Source organism: Hyaena hyaena, unplaced genomic scaffold (genome assembly GCF_003009895.1).
Source record: "Hyaena hyaena isolate Hyena2069 unplaced genomic scaffold, ASM300989v1 scaffold_60, whole genome shotgun sequence".
In the NCBI taxonomy this organism is placed as follows: Eukaryota; Metazoa; Chordata; class Mammalia; order Carnivora; family Hyaenidae; genus Hyaena; species Hyaena hyaena.
The window spans coordinates 1699558-1721310 of record NW_024080692.1 but is presented as its reverse complement, the minus strand read 5'-3'; the positions used below and the strand labels follow the sequence as shown (position 1 = coordinate 1721310).

Here is a 21753-nt window from a genome sequence, read left to right as displayed (position 1 = left end):
TGAAGAAGGCTGTCCTTCTCCTTCACCTAGCCTCAGCGACCTCGTGGTATTCAGTGAGTACCAGAGACCCTGGCTTGCTCTACCCTTGGGGATTTAAGTCACTCCCTTAGGCAGATTTCCTTTGTAAGGCCTTCAGGCACTCCCTTTCAATCAGAGAAGGATATCAGCTTCTCCCTCAGATAAGCAAGATGCCATTTTGCGCCTCTCCCTCATGAGAGCACAGAGCTCCTTCGTGGTGTTCTTGACCCTGATTCTGGCTTCTTTAATATGATTGTAGCACTAGGCATTTAAATTTTTTTTTTTTCTTCTGGGAAGAGGCCAGAATATGCCCACCATTGTGTCTGGCTCTTTGCCCTCGTGTTGTTGATTTGGTTTTGCCCACCTCTGTGCAGCTAAGGTATCTATCTCATTACATTCTCCTTTTAAGCTGACTCTTTATTTTGTTTCCATTTTAGCTCAAGTCCATTACACTAAATACTGTACACATTATTATCCCCTAAACGACTTTACTCAATCAGTTTTAGCAAGCAAGGTCAGGGCCCACTGAGCTGGAAGACCAGCCTTTGAACTGGCTCTCAACCAAAACAGCCAACAGCCCCCTCCTTCTCAAATCAACATTGCTCCCAGAGGGATGGAGCCTTACGTCAGTGAAGAATGTATTAATTAAAGCAAATGAAAATGCCCTCATTTGGTGTAATGAATTTAGCTCTTGCAGGCCGTTTTCTATGGGGTCGCCTGCGTGGAAGATGTGCTAAAAAGAATTAAAGTGGAAAAAGACATTAAGTTCGTGACTGCCTTCAGAGACCTGCTTTTTACCACACTGGCTTTTCCGATATCCACAGTAAGTTACAAAGATATGTTCGTAATATAATACCCAGGTAGACTCGGATGAACAACCCTTCTCCTGGGCAGTAAAGCTGTTCGGGCATCCATTATTACAAACCAGAGCAACTGCGTTTGCATGAATGTCATGTCTGAGAACTGTACCGTGTTGCCCAGTGTCATCAGAAAATTGGGCTCATTACTGACCAGAGTTAACACTGCCTTCTTATCTTTGTGAATGTTTGATACAAGATCCTTGTTGATGTCTAATGGGGAAGTTTGAAGGCTCTTTCTTAATCAAACTACAACTAAGATAACCTTGGCTCCGTCGGAGTACCGGGAATGCAGGGTGCTGGGAGATGGATGACTCATTTTCCCTTTTATACATCTTGTTTCACTTGCTACAATGAGCATATGTTACTTCTGCAAGTGGAAACCGTAAAAAAAAAAAAAAGAAAGGGTATGAGAACTTCAGAGTTGGTGCGTGGAAAAGACAATTGGGGAGAGAGTGAGACAGTCTGTCCAAAATATCTCATGTGGGGTGCGCAGTGAGAGCCTCATTCATTTCATTGAATGAATGGACCCTGGAAAGAAGTACAGCATATGCCAGTGACAGTGAGCAGATCTGTTGATACTGTCCGCGTGTCGATGACATGGCTCCTGTTTTCATTCATCTGCTGGAATAGAAACAAACTGAGATCAAGCCTGTTGGCCACCGAGCAGCATCTATGCTTAGAAATGACTGCCTCCTTCCACCTGCCCTTGTTCTGCATCCTCTAGTATGGAACCTTCAAACTTAAATAGACGAGGAAAGTGTAAGACTCAAACCACTCTTTGTGGCTGCTCTCAATATTCCTGATGAAAGCTTAGACAAGAGAGGTCATTGCTTAAAATAAAATGACTTAAGAGCCTGTGAATCCTGTTTATCTATACCCTCCCTGTCTGCTACGATGACAAAGAATTGATCCCCAACCCTCAGGAATCCCCAGAGTGGACCTAGAAATTCAGCAGTGAAGAATTTTGTCTTCATTTTATGTTTCTATCATGTGTCTGCAAGATATCTTTAAAACTGTTGTCTATTCTTATTTCACCATGTTTCCTTGGTTAACTTAGAAAGCTCCGACTGACAACGAACTTAATGATGCTATTTTGGTGTTCTATTTTCCAGTTTGTATTTTTGTCATTCTGGATCCTCTTTCTCTACGATCGGGAGCTCGTTTACCCTAAGGCCCTAGATGGTATCTTTCCAGAATGGTTGAATCATGCAATGGTGAGTGACGGGGAAATTCAGTAACTATGGAAAGGCAACAGCCTCTGTACTGAGAACTTTGCAGTGCCTTATTTATGTTTCCAAACTTCTCAGCCCCCAGCATCCTGTTCACTCCTCGCTCTCCGTCCCATCACTATTTATTTAAAGAGCAGTGAGGATACAAAATGAACAAACATGACTACTGTAATTGGAGTCACAGTGAGTGGAGGGGATGTCCAGGCAATGCTTGTTGCCAGGTTGCTTCTGAAGTCATTGAAAAGATACCCAACCATAAGGACAGGCAACTTCCTGGTGGCTACAGGGAGAGAGGTGACTTCAGTGAATAGCATGTAATGAAAATCTGATGTAGGAAAGAAGACAAGCAACCTTTAAAAAAAATTTACCCCAACATCTAAGGAACACCTCACACAGCTTAGCTCCTCAGCTTATACTTGATAGGGGGGTTATTCAATGTAAATGCAATTATCTTTAACACATTGCTGTGGATATATTCTCATTTTGTTTTTTATTCACCCATTTATTTTTGAGAGGCTGGATAGTAAACAAAACCTGTTCTGAGATATGCAGGTCACTGGTATCTGAATGTTAGTAACAGTGAGCTGGACAAGCGGTCCTGGCACACGGTTATCCAAGACTTGGATGAAAGGGGAGGTCTGCGACCTTGGCATTGCACACACGCACTAATCATTCAAAGTCCTAGCTCAGCCCTCAATATTTACAAATGCATTTCCACATTAGTCAGGAGTTCAGAAGGAGGTCTCAGATTCTGCAAAGCAAATAGCATTAAAAAAGCAGGGGGCATCCGGAGGGAGGATATGAAGACTCTTCAAGTACACAAACTTTCTTCTAATCCTAATCCTTCCATTGTCTTAAAGCTCAGATGATTACCAATTTGGAAAAGTGACTCAGTCCATTCATGCTGCCCCTCTGTGTGCCCTGCCCCCAGAAAAAAAAAATATTCTTTCACTTTTACTATGTACTGAGTGAAATACTGATGATTAATTGACAAAGATACATAAATTCTGACCTAACTTAGAGTTCAGGGGGAAAAGTGTGTATTAAATGAGTCCCACCTCCCAAGGATCCCTCCACCACCTTTGTTTGGTTAGACCACCTCCTCACCTTCCCAATTTCCCATTAACAATCTTAGATATCCATGCAGGCAATATTTCTGCTTTTTAATGGCACTATCTACTGTGCTGAGCTTGGTCCTCTAATCTGAGTTCATTTAATTCACAGAAACTTCTTTAGATGACAACTGTAATCCTGATTTTTGAAGAAAACAAAAAGCTCAGAGAGGCTAAGCTATTTTCCTGGGGCTACCAAGCTCAAAAATGGGACAGCTAGACTTAAATCCAAGGCTAAGTCACTCCTTATTGCTTTTTAGTACAATAAGTGCAAAATTTTGGCTCGGTCTGGTTTCATAATTCACCAGGCAACCAAAAAGATGTCACTCAGCTTGATTAACATAGCAAAGTGAGAATTCTCACTTAAAAAAAAAAAAGCCCAGAATCCCCATCTGTATGCTAATAAGCCAAAATATGACTTAAGAAAATGAAGTGATTTGGGACAAGTGACTGAGCTAGATGTTACTAAAATATAAAGGGAGAGTCTAGGAAGTATCTCTTATTTGGAGCCAAACACATATATCAAATACCTTTTTCATGGCTCTGTGAGTTCATGTAGGAGTTTTCCTACAACCATACAAGCTTTGCTACCTCTTTCAGGTTCCATTTTCCACATAGAAGTCAAGTTGGATTTCTTCCAAATAGTTGTAATGGTGATGTCTGGCATTTGTGACCTTGCTAAGGAGCCATACGGATTTTAGGTAATTTTGGAAGCAGATAGTTAGATAATGTGCATCATATCCATGAACTAATCAGCAAGGCAGATACTGTACAACAGAGGTCTTAAGGTATTTTTGTGCTTTCATAATCTAGGGGTTTCTGCTGACCCTTCTCTGTGTACCCTGGTCAATCTAGTAACTTGAATCCCTTAGAGAGAAATGGCTAGGGTCAACAGAGGAGTCACACAGGTGACAAAGAGAAGAGAGGAGGAGACAAGCTGCCTTGAGTCAGCCACAGACTCTTCTGTGTTTCTGTTCATTTAATTGGAGAAACTCCCAACAGAGTCTTCAGGGGAAAATGTCGGCATCACAGAACCATCATTGGGTGTCCCTGATGTGGTCACCTTCAAACTTTAACGTTCATGCTTCCTTTTGTTCTGCTCCAAATCCAGTGTCTTCAAGACTGCATCTCAACCCTCTTTCCCAAATTGTGTCCCTTACTCTCCATATTTTCTGTCCTATTAAATTCTCCTGGTTTATTTCCTTGAGGAATGCTCTCTGCTAATTTCTTGAATACCAGTATGAATGAATATGGAAATGGATATCACTGGGTCCATTTGTCAACTCTTTCTACATTCTAACAGTGTCCTTCCATGACAATCCAGAGGAGGGAATACCTGGAAATGACTACTGTGGCAGCCAGGGTGATAATGAGCAGTCAGGCTAGACATTTGTTACTAGTCTCCATATGAGGCTGGCCCTGGTCTGAAGGGAATCACCCCCTTTCCTCTTCCCCAAGAGAAAGATTATTGCTGTCCATAGCTAGTCACATGTTATGTTTGTGATTCTAGCCTCAGCCTTGAAATATTTCCCCTTTTGCCATTGTGTGCTGTCCTGAGATTTATGAGTAGTATTTGTCATATTAAGAAATATCACTCTCCCCTTTGACACAATGCGGTTATAAAATCTTCATGATTCAGCAGGTCTTTGGAACCCTACCAGCCTGACCCTTCTAGCTCCTTGGAGGATTATCATTGAAGTAGAGTCATTCAAAGTTGACTCTCGTCTCTATTGGACGTCTTTCTACCCTTGTTCTATATTCAAACCAAATAGTAACATCAGTGAGATATTTGCATTTGCCATTGCCAGGCTGCCATTCGCTGGTGCCCTACAAACTAAAGTAGATTAACCTGACTCTTTCACTGCTAAGTGGTTCTCCAGTCTTCATGAAAGAAGGGAAAGATCAGTGAAGTATTCCTCCAGGTTTCACCAGGAAAACACTACCTCCCCAGGTCTCATCTAAATGACTATTAAGATAGAACCAGAACAGACAGATTTAAGTAGCAAGAAGAGGACTCAGGAACTGAGGAGACTATCAGATCCTAATCTGAAGGGAGCTAGGGAACATATTCCTCTGGAAACCAACCTAAATTGTTCGAGTTGCCCCCAAGGAGAGTTGGAATAGACCAGAGAACCCCTCAGAGTCCCTCTACATTTGAAAATAGTACACAGTTGCTGAGAACAGAGGTGCAAGCACTTTTGTAAAGTATCAAGGACGGCATAGATATGTTATGGTCCTATAAAACCCTCAATCCATGGTCATAGAATTTCAAAACTGAAAAGCTTTCATTTGTATAAACAGAGGTTTCATAATCATCTCCACTTAAGAGACAGGCCTTTCCTTGGCTCTTTAAATTGGAGCAAGTGCCAGATACAGCTTCTTAGTTATTTAATGCATTGTCATTTGTTCATCTGAAAAAAGTAATTAAGTACCAACTATGTGTGTAGCATCATGATCAATATTTGACAAGGGTTTTGATTTCTAGCACCCTTAAGTCTGGTTGAGGCTAGTATGTACACCCAAAGGTAAAATAATAAAATAACACTTAATACTAACACAAGACATTGATATACGAGGTATCATACAGCAGTAAGTCATTATTGCGAGATGAATGATGTAGACAGGAGGGTTTCTGCGCCGCCTGTGTCCTGGCCTGGCTGTGACCAACACATGGTTCATGTCTAGAAGGCCTTTGGGCCCTCTTTGGGGATGTGCTGGGGAGTCAAAATGTCGAGACAGTGAAATTCTAAACCTTCCAGTTTCTTCCTCCCTCATAGCATGCAAGATGTAGTCTCTCACAAATTCAGACCCAGTCTCAGATTTTTCTCTCCCACCCATAAACCTGGTGTGAAGTAGTTGGGCTGCTAAGGAGAGATAGGTGAGTTCTGATGAGTAATGCCACCTTCTGATGAGGTGGGCATATTAGTACCAAATAGTCACCCTTTGTTGTCAAAAATTACCAACCCATCACCCACACCTTCCTGATTCCTCACCCCAGCCCTTCCTCTGAGCAGAGGAAACCTACAATCTAGATATCTATGGGTAGCTCAGTGGTTGTCAGCCTTTAGGAATGGATCTTTTTGAGAACTGGGAAACCTCTGAATCTATAAATTCCATTTATGGAACTCAGGTTAACCTCTACTTGCATCACTGAGTATATACTTGAAAAGAGGACCCCCACATGATTTTGATGCTCAGTTCAAATCAAAAAGACAGAATCAAGGATTACACATTTATTTTTTTATTTAAATGTTTTAATGTTTATTTATTTTTGACAGAGAGATAGAGAGAGAGTATAAGCAGGAGAGGGGCAGAGAGAGACAGACAGACAGACAGAGAGAGAGACACAGAGAGAGAGAGAGAGAGAGAGAGAGAGAGAGAGAGACAGAAAGCTTTGAGGTGTCTTCAAAGCTTCCAGGCTTTGAGCTGTTAGCACAGAGCCTAATGCGGGGCTCAAACTCATGGTCTTTGAGATCATGACCTGAGCTGAGCCAAAGTCTGATGCTTAACCAACTGAGCTACCCAGGCACCCCAGGAATTATTCATTTAAAAAAAAAAAAGCCATTATGATATACATAGATCTGCTTTCACCTCTATGGGGTGACAAGAGAATTGTGAGCTATGTTTCCTAACTTCTAAAAGCTTAAACTATAGATATTATATGTCTAATTTCATATACATATATAAAAAGATATATATATAAAGATTATATGTATAATACATACACATATATATGTATATATATCATACACATATGATACACATATGTATATCATACACATATATATTCCCGCTCAGCCTTTTAACTTACTTAATGCCGAGGCTGTGTTTTGCATCATCTTTGGGAGGATCTTTGTTACAGCAAAAAATACAAAAACAAGCCCCACCCAAGTATTATTCCCCAGAAAGTCCACACCTGAAGGGAAAGAGGGACCTGGTCAAGTTCCCATGGGAGACTCCAACTCCCATCCACCTCTGCTTCCCTGTGATATAAGACATCAGCCAAAATATGTCCTGCTGATAGAGCGCCACAGGCCATGTCACTCTTAGGATGGCAAATGCGATCTGTTGGAGGATATTTGAATCACTTCCGAAGTTACTAGAAACCACACAGCTCCCGTACAGTGGGATAGCTGAAAATAAACTCTCCTCAAAAATATCTTCGTAAGTCATACCTTGACTGACACCATTTTTATCAAATGTTATCTCACTATAGGGAGCCTCTTTATATTATATCTACATATTTTTTTTTAATTTTTTAAATTTATTTCTAGGAGAGAGAGAGAGAGACAGCGTGAACAGGGGAGGGTCAGAGAGAGAGGGAGTCACAGACTGAAACAGGCTCCAGGCTTCGAGCTGGCAGTCAGCACAGAGCCCGACGCGGGGCTCGAACCCACAAACCGCGAGATCATGACCTAAGCAAAAGTCAGACGCGTAACCGACTAAGCCACCCAGGCGCCCCATATATCTACATATTTTTATATAATATATAATGATATATATTTTTTCTAGCTAATGTATATAATAATAAGCAACACCTTTAACTTTAACATGAGGCAGTGCTAACAAGCATTTATAGAGTGCCTTCTGTGTACCGGGCCCTCTTCTAGGCACTAAGGATGCAAAAACAAACAAACAAATGAAATCTGTCCTTCTGGGGAATATATATACCCTCGTGGGGAAGAGAAGCAATAAATGAATAAATAATGAATGATGTCAAATAGTGAAAGTACTAAAGTGAAAAGTAAAGCAGGGTGAGGGGACAAAGGTGTGTGTGTGTGTGTGTGTGTGTGTGTGTGTGTGTGTGTGTGTGTATTTAGAACTAGTAGTTTTATAGGGTGTAGGCCAATCAGAGTGGTCAGGGGTGCCTCTATGGTGAGCTGATATTTTCAGAGAAATTTGGATAAAGTGAGGGAGGCGGCCACAGGACATTTTGGCACAAGGGCTCAGGCAGACAGAACAGCACGTACAAAGACACTGACATCTTTAGGAAACAACGAGAAGGCCAGGGTGGCTGGTTCAAAGTCAATAAAGAAGAGAATTATAGGATTATAGCTGGGGGTTGAATTATGCCTCACGTGATTTATAAGGAGTTGGGATTTTATTCTAAGTATGATGGGGAAGGGCATCTTTTGGGGGAGGCTTTCTTTGCTGAAGGAGCACTTTCAATGCTTAAACTATATAAACTATATAAAGGCTGAGGGACAGGCTTACCTGTCTCTTCCCAATACCTACCCCTATGTCCTATCTATCTATCTATCTATCTATCTATCTATCTGTCTATCTATCTTTCTACCTACCTACCTATCTCTCCTTCTCTCTCTCTCTCTATTTCTATCTCATCTATATTGCATTTTACTTGTTTATCTGTCTCATATTCCAAAAGCATCATATTCACTGTTGTGTAGAAAATGTCTATGTGATGGGAGCAGGGAAGTGAAGGCCAGTTAGGAGGTGTTTGCAGAGTGCAGCAGGGGATGATGGAGGCTTGGGTGAGTGTGGCAGTGGAGTTGATGTGCTTGTATTCAGTATAGATCTTGAACATAGAACTCTCGGGATTCACTAAATTGTGGTAGAGAGAGAGAGAGAGATAAGATTTTTTTTCAGTTTATTTATTTTTGAGAAAGAGAGAGAGAGAAAGTGTGCAAGCTAGGGAGGGCCAGAGGGAAAGGGAGAGAGAGAATCCCAAGCAGGCTGCATGCTTTCAGCACAGAGCCCGATGCAGGGCTTGATCTCACAAACCATGAGATCATGACCTAAGTCGAAATCAAGAGTCAGATGCTTAACCAACTGAGCCCCCCAGATGTACTGAGAGAGATAAGATTTTTAGCCTAAGGCATGGAGAAGGGGTCTGAATGGAAATCCCAGGGACAGTGCAAGGGTTGTGGAAGAGGACATGTTTGAGATGCCTGTTAGCAAAATCAAGGTACAGAATAGGCAGGTTGTACATACGAGCATAAGGGAGTGGTGCTATCAGCATGGGTGTCTTCATCATAATGATTCTTTTTAAAGTTAATTAAGATCACCTAAGGGCTAAGTACAGCTCGTGAAGGTACCCTAGGACTAAGCCTTAGAACATTCCATTTCCTGTGCTTAGGAGGAAAAGCAGAGTTTTACAAAGGAGATTGAGAAGGGGGTGCCCATAAGTTAGGAGGAAACCCAATGCCTTTAGGTCTCCCAAAAGTCAAGTACGCAAATGTTTCAAGAAAGAGGAAGTATTGCATGTCAGAAGCTTCCAAGAGGTCAAGTATGATGATGTTGTAAGATGACCTGAGTTTAAATTTTCCACTGGCTTTGGCAATATCGAACTCTCCAGTGACTTGTACAAGAGCAATTTGATGGAGAGCCTTGGCAATGCTACATGCATTAGTTTCTTGCTGCTACTTAAGAAAGTAATGTAAACTGAAGGACTTAAAACAACACAAATTTATCATCTTATAGTTCTGGACATCAGAAGGTTAAAATGGGTCCTGTGGGATACAGTCAAGACATCAGCCCAGATGCATTCCTTCTGGAGACTCCACAGAATCGGTTTGCTTGCCTTTTCCACCTATAGTCCATCTACATTCCTTGGTTCGTGGCCTCTTCCCCCTTCTTCAGATCTGCTGTACCATTACATTTTAAAATCTCCTCTGGTGACTTTCTACCCTAGACAAGTTTCACGTCAGAAAGACAATACGACTGCCAAAAAAGATCAGAAAATGGTATTGGGAAATAACCCATTCTGGGACTCCATGGAGGGTAGAGATACACCAGTTAAGTCCTTGATAGTTAAATGGTGTGCCACAAAAGACATCCTTTTCCAGAGCACTGTTCCATAGCTCCTGAGCCAAGAATGAAAATGTGGTCATGAGCCACATCCTGATACTTCCTTGGATTTTCCCAGGTTTAATCACTACAGTGTTGTTTGTGGGTTGTCCTCTCGTTGAAAACCATTTCTTTTCTTTTTTTTTTAAAATATTTTCATTTATTTCTAGAGAGAGAGAGAGAGACAGCGTGAGCAGAGGAGGGTCAGAGAGAGAGGGAGACACAGACTCTGAAATTGGCTCCAGGCTCTGAGCTGGCAGAAGGCACAGAGCCCAACACAGGGCTCAAACCCACGAACCTCGAGATCATGACCTAAGCGAAAGTCGGATGCTTAACCGACTAAGCCATCCAGGCACCCCGAAAACCATTTCTATCCCTTTATTCATACTATTCATTTCCAGTCCAAGGTGGGTTAGAGTCTCCAATAGGCATTCACCTGGGAAACCGGTTGAGTGAATGCTTAAGGCTCAGCAGTGAAATCAGAAGCTAAATCAGGATTAGGAAGCAGAATTCACTGAGCAAGGACAATAAAGCCATCTTGCCCCTCAGGAAGGCTTAAGGTAAACAGCAGATTCTGATAATGAACTGCCAAAGGATTACCGATACACTCACAGTTTTATATAACTACAACCAAGCGATCACAGTGCCTGCTTTCTTCATCTCCTTTTTTTTTTTTAATGTTTATTTATTTTTTGAGAGAGAGACAAAGTGCCACTAGGGGAGGGGCAATGAGGGAGGGAGATACAGAATCCGAAGCAGGTTCCAGGCTCTGAGCTGTTAGCACAGAGCCCCATGCAGGGCTTGAACTCACAAACCACAAGATCATTACCTGAGCCAGTCAGATGCTTAATTGATTGAGGCACCCAGGTGCCCCATGTTTTCTTCATCTCTCGAGAGCAGGGACCAGAGTGGTGAAAGTGTATCTTCTTTCTTTTTTTTAAATCCCACTTTTGAGAACTTCCAATGTGTGCTGAAGACTGGCTCTCTTTTACAACTCCATTATCCAGTGATTCTTCATATTTCTAAATAGAATACCCATTAGAAAACACATCCCAGGATGGGGGAGAGGGGAAGGGGGGTTATGGGCATGGATGTTATGTGGGGATGAGCACTGGGTGTTATATGGAAACCAACTTGACAATAAACTATTAAAAATAAAAAAGAAAATACATCCCAGTTTCAAAATTAAGGTCAAAGATTTTTAAAAAATATCTAAACAATATACGTGTCTTCTCAGTGGTTACTAGGATTTTGAATAATTAAAATCATTCGATGCCCTTGAGGATGTGCTGGGTCTCCCCTCCCATGTGACGTAATTAATCCTCACTTCCATGGCAACCATGCGTAATACTACCAACACGTTGGATGACTTCACGTTGAAGAATAACCAGGATGGAGACACTCATAACGGAAGATCCCAAACTCCTCTAAAATACCAAGAGAAAGAAAGAAAAAAAGCTAAGTGGGTAGGAAAGAGGTGACATCCCGTGATCTCAGAACAGAAGTGAAAGCACCCTAGAGTCCTGTTCTCTCCAATGAGCAACCCCTGCCTGATTAGAGAGGTTGCACAGGAAAGCCCGGCCATGCCTCTGGCTGCTTGGGATGCCCACTGGCAGCCACTTAAACAGCCGGGGAGCCCGGTGCTCGCCTGGAGCAGGGAGCTGATGATGGGCCTTCAACCAGCCCCCAGCCCCCTTCCCTGTCTCTGCATCTTTTCCGCCTGTAGAACAGTCACTTGTGCCTAACTGGAAATTCCAGCTTGCCTGTGTCCCCCACCTCTCTCTCGCCTCCGGGTCCTCACATTACCGAACAGTAGAATATTTCTGCAGGGCACTGTCTACTCTCCTGGATGGTGACTCTACTTACCCACAAACTGCATGCCCATTGCATGGATTCCTAGCCCTCAGACACGTTTCTGCCTTGAGATTTGAATCTTCCGCCCTGCCCTTCATCTCCCTCTCATGCTCTCATGGGCACATTCGTGTATATGGGTGCTTGCCTTGACGACTTAAGTCCTCAATCTCGCCCACTCCCTTGCGCTGGCGGCAGCCTTCCTTCCTTACCAGTGGGGCCCCCCTTCTCACCTAAGATTCACCCATTTTCTCTGACTTTTCACACAAGAGCAAAGCTAAGGGGGTGTGAGCACATGGGGGCAAGAGGGAGCACTTTCTCCAGGGAGGTCCTGTGCGCTGAGCCTTGTGAGGCCAGCAGGGGGCACTGGTCTGTGGAGGTGGGAGTAAAAGCTTTGCTCAAAGTGGGGATCCTGCTTTGACGCTCAGTGCTCTTCCTACATGAGTGGGGAGCGTATACTTACAGCCCTTTTGTTTGTTTTTTTATATAAAATCTTGTTCTAGTCCCTGTGCTTTTGAGGGAAGGATGAATTAAGGAGCCTAAATAGGAGCAGGGTGTTTTTGCAATTTTGCTGGATGTCCAGTTCATGTCTGTTTTGGGCTGTGTGTATGAGGATGGATGAGGGATGATACAGACGTAGCCCCTGTCTTCATGGAGTGCATAGTCCAGAGGAAGGACAGACATTAAACGATCTCCCAAGTTCATGGGTAAGGACAAATATTATATACTCTGTGAGAAAGACCAAGAGCACAGTATGGGTTTGTGGGTCACAGTATGTCTGTGACGATGAGTAGCTCCTAACCGGGAGGGAGCAGGGCAGGAAGGAGTTCAGGCAGAGGTAAGCACACAGGAAGCACCCAGGGTGGGAAGGAGCTCAGTCCCCAGAGGAAGGGAGAACAAGGGAGAGGTGCTGATCAGGTGAACCCCAGCTGGTGGGGTTGTCGGAGTCAGAACGTGAAGCCCGTGGAGATGAGGCTGAGGACTGTACATCCTGTTTTTTGTGCCATGGGGAGGCTTTGTGGAATCATTGCCGGGGCATCTCGTGATCCACTCTGTGTCAGGAGAGGCCCACCCTGGCTGCTGTCTACAGAGCACTGTGCAGAGAGCAGGACCAATCAGGCCGCCTCTGGCGGCCTCCGGGGGCGAGCCCTAGGGCTGGGGCCAGTGGCTTAGGTGCGGAGATGGGCAGCGATGGAGAGACTTCAGGAGTATTTTGGAGGTAGAATTTACAACCTTGCTGATGGCTTCAAGGGTAAGGCAAAGGAAAGAATCTAAGATTATGCCCCTAATATTTATCCAGAGAAACTGGGGGTGAATTTGCATCGATGGGGAAGACGGGGGAGAGGAAGACCAGGCAACTTTGCTTTGATCGTTTTCCCAGAGTAAGACCTGCTGGCTGGAGTCTGTTGTGCGGTGTGGTCGTGGTATGTGTCGTGTGTCCTGCATCATGTGAGGCACGTGGTTAAGGGTTTAGCAAATGCAGGCTTTCTTTCCCTTTTCTGGGGCCGTGGGCTTTTTTGTATTCTGCTTAGCACACAGAACACCTAATGGCCCTTCTAAATGTGAACAGCTGTAATTGGGCACAGGCATCCAAATGCACAGAGGCTTAGAACCTGCTATCAAATGGCTTTGCTGGTAACATTTGCAGGCGTGACCAGGAAAGTCTAAAATTACCAGACTTGCCCCACGGATCATTTATTACTCGATTTGCTGACACGGTGGGGTCCCAACACAGATCCTGACACTGGGAACTTCTCCAAGTCCCTGAAAGATCTCTGGTCCTGCAGTTATGAGCCATTGCTTATCTTCATGGTCCTCTCCTTTGTGAGCACATCAGAGTTAAAAATAAGACATTTTTGAAGGATAGCATTTTACAAAATTGCATTATTGTTATTGTAATTTCATTCTAAATGAACAACTAGGGGCAGATAATAGACCTGATTCCAGGCCTGCATAAAGGGATTGGTTAGCACCGATCCCAGTCTGAGCCCCAGTTCACTGTTGCGCGAATATTCTGACCTTATCTTTGGTTTTCTAGATATGGCCCTTTGTGGGACACTGACTTGGCACTATTGGGAAAATCCAGTTGATGACTTACCCAAGGTCACAAATGCGGATGTCGGAAGGGGCGGGGAAGGCAAGGAAACTGAGGGAAGCCAGCAGACAGAAGAAACTTCATAGAGATTCTAGATTTCCTTAGATTTTGCTTTAATTTTCTTATCTTTGAAAACTGAGCACAAGTACTTGTCTACTGTGTAAAACGACACTGAGAAGGGAGAAAAGTCCCCTCAGTGCTGTGGAAATAGTAGGGAGTAGTCTTAAATGGTCTTAAGAGGTAGCTATTATTTATAAAAACAGAAAAAAAAAACAATAAAAGATACACCCAAGTTGGAAATCTGCATTTTGAAAAATTGTGAAAACTACACATTTAAAAGTACTGGCTCTTGGGGTGCCTGGGTGGCTCAGTCAGTTGAGCGTCTGACTCTTGATTTCAGCTCAGATCATGATCCCAAGGTTATAGGATTGAGCCCTGCATAGGGCTCCATGCTGACTGTGTAGCCTGTTTGGGATTCTCTCTCTCTCTCTCTCTCTCTCTCTCTGCCCCTCCATGGCTCATGCTCTTGCACGTGTAGCTTCTCTCCCTAGAAAAACAAAAAAAAGAAGAAGAAAGAAAGTAAGTTCTGGCTCAGTCTTTAGGACACTGCTAAGGTAGACAACATATTTGCTAACCAGATGGAGTTTGTGGGCTCTACCATTTGACAACTTCTGACTTGTGGAGTCAGCTCTATGATTCGTTGAATGTACTTTCCTTTTTTAAAAATATTTTTTAATGTTTATTTATTTTTGAGAGAGAGAGAGAGAGAGCACAAGCCGGGAAGGGCCAGAGAGAGACAGGGAGGCACAGAATCCAAAGCAGGCTCCAGGCTCTGAGCTGTCAGCACAGAGCCCAAAGTGGGGTCTGAACCCACAAACCCTGAGATCATGACCTGAGTCGAAGTTGGACACTTAGGTGACTGAGCCACCCAGGTGCCCCTGAATGCACTTTCCTTTTAATCAGATTGTTTTTCTTACTTATCATGAATGCCCTTGTCATTTATCATAATGGAGAATACCAGAAAACATAGCAACTTCTTATTCCACTGATTTCTACCCAATAAATCCTCCTTGAATAAAACTGAAGGGGGCTGGGGTGACAGCTGGGCCAAGCCCCGTGACTCCATAAAACGCATACTTATATAAGGAGCTAGTGTTACCAAAATTTGGGTAGGACTTAGCCTTTTTAAAGCTCTTGTTCATGATTCTGTGAAATTTGTTCACATATTCCCGTTGTTAATGTATACCTTTTTGCCACTTGTCTACGAGTTTGTGTAACTTGTCGACACCCTACTTTTGTATGATTAGAGAGAGACAGTATCTTCTCTCACTTGTGGGTTTTTTGCATATTCGTACCTGCCTTTCTTGTTGTGATATACTTGCAGGCTTTAACAGTTTACTGAGAACGAAAAATGCCCTGGATGCCATTAAAAAGGCCCTCCATTAACCCAAAAATCTACAGGTATGTCGAGTGCATCTCTTGATTCAGAGAATCAGCTGTCTAATTATGAATGTTTAAAAACAGAATGAGGGGTGCCTGGGTGTCTCCATGGGTGAAACATCTGATTTAGGTCATGATCTCAGGCTTGTGGAATAAGAGCCCCACATAGGACTCCATGCTGGGCGTAGAGCTTGCTTATGATTCTCTCTCCCTCTCTACCACTCTTGCATGCGCTCTGTCTCGCTCTCTCTCTCTCGTTCACTCTCTCAAAAGAAAAACAAAACAATAAAACAAGACAGAATGAAAGTCTGTCAGATAAGGGGCAAAGGGGTATGGCCATTTCTTAAAAATGTTATTTTTTGCGATTGTCTTAGGGCATATGAGTCTAACAGACAATAATATAGCAATAGTTCTCTTTTATACGCATTTCCTGCTTGACAATAAATATTCTTTTATTCATTTTTATTCAATATGCATTTGTAGCAATGATTGGCAGAGATACTAAAATACTTAACCTATCAAACAGTATTTAATAAAAGTCTTTTGTCTCCAATCAGCCTGGGGAGGTTAGTTTAAGGCTTATAATGGGAACATTTTAATTAATATGCATACTTCGACTGACATATTTTAAAATACTTTGCTAACCTAATAATGTCAGAGTTAGTAGTATTAAAGTATCATGATGATCACAGAAATTGTAAGCCCGACACAAAAGGTGCTTAAGAAATATTGGTTGAATGATATTTGACACCCAGAATATGAGTTGTATACCCAATGAAAATGGTAGTGGTTTTTTTTGGGGGGGAGGTGGGGGCTGACTCATAGAGTATAGCACGGTGCAGATAATCCAAGACATCTTCAAGTGCATGGAAGGAAATGGACCATCGGTGAATGGCCTCTCTCTTCACATTTATTAAGTGTCTTCGGGGGCTGAAAAGTTGAAAGGGACAAATTATTAGAAAAGGGGGTGTTGGAACTTGATCCTCAATAATCAGGTCGGGGTGAATGGAAGAAAATTTCTTCACTCTGTGTGTAAGTTGCACAAATGATTGAACTCAGATTTTTCCTATGAGTTGATTTTTGATTTCATGAAAAGAATGGCCTTTATGTACCAGAAGAATCTCAGTTTGGGCCTCATTTCTGCTATTGTCTTGCTGTGTGAGTCTGGGAAAGTTAATTAACCTCTCTGTGATACTGGGTACCTTAAAATAGGTATGTTTACTGTTCTTCTCGGGGATGTTTTAGGAGCAAAGAAAATTATACATGCGCAACGTGAAGTGATCAGTGATACATAATGACCCAGGCAACATGAAGTTATCAGTGATACATAATGACCCAGGCCAAATCGTTGTCAACTTGGAATCACCATGACCCCTTCTCCATCCTCCTATGCATAGCGAGGGAGAAGCCTGGGACCTCATACAGCTTTTAGAATCCCTTCCTCCATACAGTTCCAGGCAACAGTCAGCCAATGAGGGGCATTCTCCTGAGATGTGCAAGAGAAGAAGCCATTATTCTCTAATGGCAGTTGAGAACAGTTTTGTGGGAAAACAGTGACAAGTTTAGCCACGGCTGCTGGACAAGCATCTAGGAATCACACACTTTGTACTACGAGCAGCTGAATTAATGGTGGCAGCTCCTAGAAACTTAGGAGAGTTGCCACAGCCTCTTGGCCAACTCCCTTAAATCCTCCCTTTGATCAGAAGTTTCCCTGACTCTTACTGCCCTACCTTTCCCAATGGTTGCCTATTCCCCCAAGACCTTCCCCCTCGGAATCTCTCGATGGGCTTCTGTGTTCCTACCAGGATTCGGATGTATACATGACGATAAAATTCCCGCTTCCTCCTGAATCATGCCCACACCCTACGCATGAGAAAGTGATCCACCCAAAGGAAACAAGTTCTCCAGTAACTTCTGTTTCTGGCTGTAGAGTGGGAATACGTACCCTGAAACAAACATTACAAGACACCTAAGACGCTGAGTAAACTATTTTTAAAAATATTTTTAAATGTTTGGCTGACAAGAAAGTAATGAAAAGTCCCCAAAATAAAACAAAAGAGAGGCTAACAAAGAGATGGAGGTAGAGGCAATATTTAAAGAGTGAATCACTGATTATTTCCTAGAATTTTTGAAAAACTAATGCTCTGATTCAAGAAGTACCAAACACTGTCGCGCAAGACGAAGGGCAGACAGTCAGCCACTTGTATGACCCTGCGGACACCTTAGACATGAGGAGATCCTAGAAGCAACTAGATTAACAAGATGGATTTCCCAAATAGAAATCTGATAGCTGATTTCTCTTTAGCAACAAAGACGCCAGCAGACAGTGAAGTAACCGCTTCAAGCATTGATGAAAAGAAAAAAAACAAACCCACCAACCTATTTACTCCCTACAAGTGTCTTCTGAAACAGGGGCAAGATGGCATTCTCAGATGCCCAGAAACAGCCTTTATTACCTATAAAGGCTAACGGGGATACTTCAAGAAGAAGAAAAATGGTCTCAGAAGGGAGGTCGGAGATCCCAAAAGCAAATGGCAAGCAATTTGTTCAACTTATGGTGATTTAAAAAAAGAATGCATTAAAATGCTGGATGAAAATAGAATGTAAATTGGGAGAAGGATGGTTGGAATGCAAGCATTTGAAGGCTGCCTTGGATTGCAGGCTTGGGGGAGGGGCTAGAGATAAGGACTTCTATTGGCCACTACCAAGTTAAAGGAGAACCTTATAATGTCTACAAGAGCCACGTAGAAATGAAGCGAACGACTTCTGCATCAGCAGCAGAAGAAAAACTTAAGAGGGGGAAAAATACACTGATGACAATTTGAATCCACAATCAGAGACTGCTCCAAGGCGTAGAGAAAAGCGCTAGCATAGGATTCCTGTGGCGTAGGTTCAAATCTGAATGCAGGTGCGCTTTATGGGGGACAGGCCCCTGTGCGCCATTAACATACCTCCCCACTCCCACCCCAGAAGCATTTCTACTGCTCTGAACGGCCCAGATCTCTAAATTATGCTACGAACCCCTAATTGAACTATGCCAGTTATTAATGTAGTCAGACACAGGGACAGGAGTGGTAATAGGGGAAGATAAGAATGTATTTGAGGGGAAAATGGCAAAGTTTCTAAAGGACACATTTTAAAGGGACAGGCAGAAGAAGAGAGTGAATGATTAAGCAGTCCATTTTGTTCATCCCTTTATCAGGGACAGGAGCCCAGGTCCCCAAGGCTTATTCCATAGGCTGCTATTTAATAATATTAAACTGTGATTATAGAGGAATTTGGTGGAGTGTTCTCCTTTCTAATGCTGGCAGGTGTCCCTGGAGGGGAGGCCCTTAGAGGTTTCTGGCATTAAGGAGAGGCTCTTGATCATAAAGTGACCAAATTTCCCCCCCTCCTGTACCGGGCAGAGTCACAATTAAGCACAAGTCGTGTGTGTGCTTCTTTATATTCCGGCTCATGCTGTTTAGCTTGTATATAAATAAGGCTTTGGCGTTGGATTTTAACCTCCTCAGGATTGCTTGATTTACTTTCCCGTTCACATCAACGTGGGGTTCCGCACAAGCCTACAGAACAACCTCCACCACCCCCACCCCCAGGGAAGTGTGAAATGCAAGTCCTGTTTGCTATCTGCGCTGGGTCCCATGGAGAGATTTAACCAGAACCAAACTCCTAGCTCTCCCCGAAGCCCCCACGAGCTGTGAATGCCCCACGATGAAGACATTGCCAACACAGGAGCTGCTTCCTCTCCCCCACACCCCCAGTCCTTTCTGTCCTTGTAAATCAGAGTGGCCCATTTTGTTCCTTTAAGCTCAAGGCCTTGCCAGAAACAAGATGGCAGGCTGCTGCTTAGACACTTTCCTGATACCTATCCTCTTGCTTCCAGTCTTTCAATTGGACCACTCTACGAGAAGACGAAAGGAAGGACACCCTTCTCTCTACCACCCAAAGCAAAGACAAACCTCAAGTTAAAACTTCACTGTCCTGAACCCGTCCCTGATTCTCACCGGGGTGTTGGGGGCAGGTGATGGCAGGGTTGGCTTCTTAGGAATTTCCTTCTGGGGAGACAAGCTACATCAAAAAGAAGCAGGTAAGCCCCTCCAAATGGAACAGCGCCCAAGAACATAATAAGTACCATCTATGTTTATTCTACTCCTTCTTCCTATTCTGGTCACCAACCATCTCCACGTTGCCAAACCCGGGGCTCCTGCTTTTGCCTCCAATGTACTCACTTCTTAGCAGCGCTTGGCATGGTAGACTTCTCCCTCCTTGAAACTCTGCTCTTTTGGGCTCTGTGGATACCACAGTAACTAGCTTTCTTCCTACCCCAGTCTCTACTTATGTCTCCTACCTGCCCCCTAAATGGTGGTGTTCTTCCAGACTTGCCCTGGGCCACCCTCTCTGCGACTACTCTTTCCCCAGGAACACATCCATCCCCATCCGTGTGCCCAGTCCCCAGTCCTGCCCCCTGACGCCTAAGCTGACACAGCTGGTGCAAGACCTACCTGTAGGTGTGATACAGATACCTGTTGAGTCAATGGGGCCTGAGGTGGACATGTTACACGTACCGCCAAGCCTGCCCTGGGCTCCTCTCTCTCAGAAAATGGAGCCACCATCCTCCCAATTGCTCAACACAAGCCAACATTGACCCTGCTACCTCCCTCCATCCCCCCACCCTCATATCGAATCCATTCAACCTCCAAAATATTTAGCAAATCTGTTCACCTTCTAGCTCTACCACCAACACCCTGGTGTCCACATTCACGACTCATCTAAAATACTTATTATCTCCAAACTGGTCTTCTTGCTTCCATTCTTAACCTTTTCTATATAACAACAAAATAAATGGAAACGGAGAGTTCCCTTCCTAATACTCTTCAGTGATTTTCTGTTATGCTTAGAATAATACTCAAATTCCTTCCTGTGGCCTCCCATGTCTGATGAACCTGGCCTCTGCTCTGAGCCTGCAACCCTCAGAACTCTTTCCTACACCACGACCTTTGCACATGCTGTCCCCTTTGCCAGAAATGTTCTCCTTCTGCTCTTCCATGGATCACTCTTATCTTTTGGGCCCCAACTTAAAAAATGACTTCTTCAAGATGGCCGTTCCTACCTACCCTACTTAAGAGTATGTCCCTGGCCCCATTTTCCTTCTAATGCATAGATTCCTGTTTGTTTCCTTCATAACATATATCATGATTGGTATCTATGTGGTTTTGTTGCTTATTTATAGAAAATGTTGATGACTAGACTTTAAGATCTACAAGGGCAAGGACCACACTGTTTACTATTAAGGCCAGCACCTCTCACAGCGCCTGGCTTGAGGTAGGCACTTAATAAAGATGGTTTCATGGAAGAAAGAGTGAAATCTTCACCTCTTACTCTGGTAGCATCTCTGTGCCGTTGATTGGCCCCAGAGTGCCCCCTTAGGGATGGAGTGGGGTGCACTGGCGCTAAGGGGGTGTCCAAGGCAGAGAGGAAGCCTTTAGCAGCCCTGCAGCAAGAGTTGTGGCTGACACTATATGCCCTGAAACTGTGAGGTGTTCTTTTGTTCAAAAAGTTGTGAGGAAAATTCTAGAGGGATTATTGATAGCTTGAAATGTCTATATGAGTTTTGGTTATTTTATCTGAGACATGATATACTACTGATTGACTTATGTTCAAAGAGTGCACAGTCATAGCAGTTACATATGTTTTATTAAAGGAAAGATGTTGTGGGGCGCCTGGGTGGCTTAGTCGGTTAAGCGTCCGACTTTCGCTTAGGTCATGGTCTCGCGGTTCGTGGGTTCGAGCCCCGCGTCGGGCTGACTGCCAGCTCAGAGCCTGGAGCCTATTTCAGAGTCTGTGAGTCCCTCTCTCTCTGACCCTCCCCTGCTCACACTGTCTCTCTCTCTCTAGAAATAAATAAAAAAATATTTAAAAAAAAAAGATGTTGTTTCTGATTGGGGCTGTGGTTCATAGGTGGACCATTCTCTGGCAGAAACACTTTCAGGCTTACACTTTCTTCTGTTACCATCATTCTTGGATATTAATTAGTGAACTGAGTATTCATGTAGCCCAAGGGAGTTCAAAAAAGCCATTGAGTCAGGGAAGAAAAATGGCAGAGGCTGAAACTAAGAATAGGAATAAGGACATGACCCCATTGGAAGTAACCAGATGAAAGTAAGGTGGTCAAAGGAAAAATAAAGAGAATCCAAACAGCCTCTTTCTATCTCTGGGAAAATGTGTGAAAGGCCAGTTCCCCACCCTTTTATTGCTGGCTTTCTTGGTTGGTAATATATCCAACCAAGGATTTCTATTGATGGGCAAAGAGGCTAGTAGTGGGGTGCATTAGTATATGTATG

General features: G+C 43.4%; 1 protein-coding gene across 3 annotated transcripts in view; it reads left to right on the top strand.

Annotated features, from left to right (window-relative positions):
• The window catches only part of LOC120231679 (androgen dependent TFPI regulating protein), a 74845-nt gene that overhangs the window by 15691 nt on the left and 37401 nt on the right, over positions 1-21753 (top strand). For all 3 annotated transcript variants that reach the window (XM_039231875.1, XM_039231877.1, XM_039231874.1), the window contains exons 3-4: positions 707-841; positions 1991-2092. In XM_039231875.1, coding sequence (XP_039087806.1) covers positions 707-841; positions 1991-2092 — 237 coding nt within the window. The remainder of the gene's footprint in view (positions 1-706; positions 842-1990; positions 2093-21753) is intronic.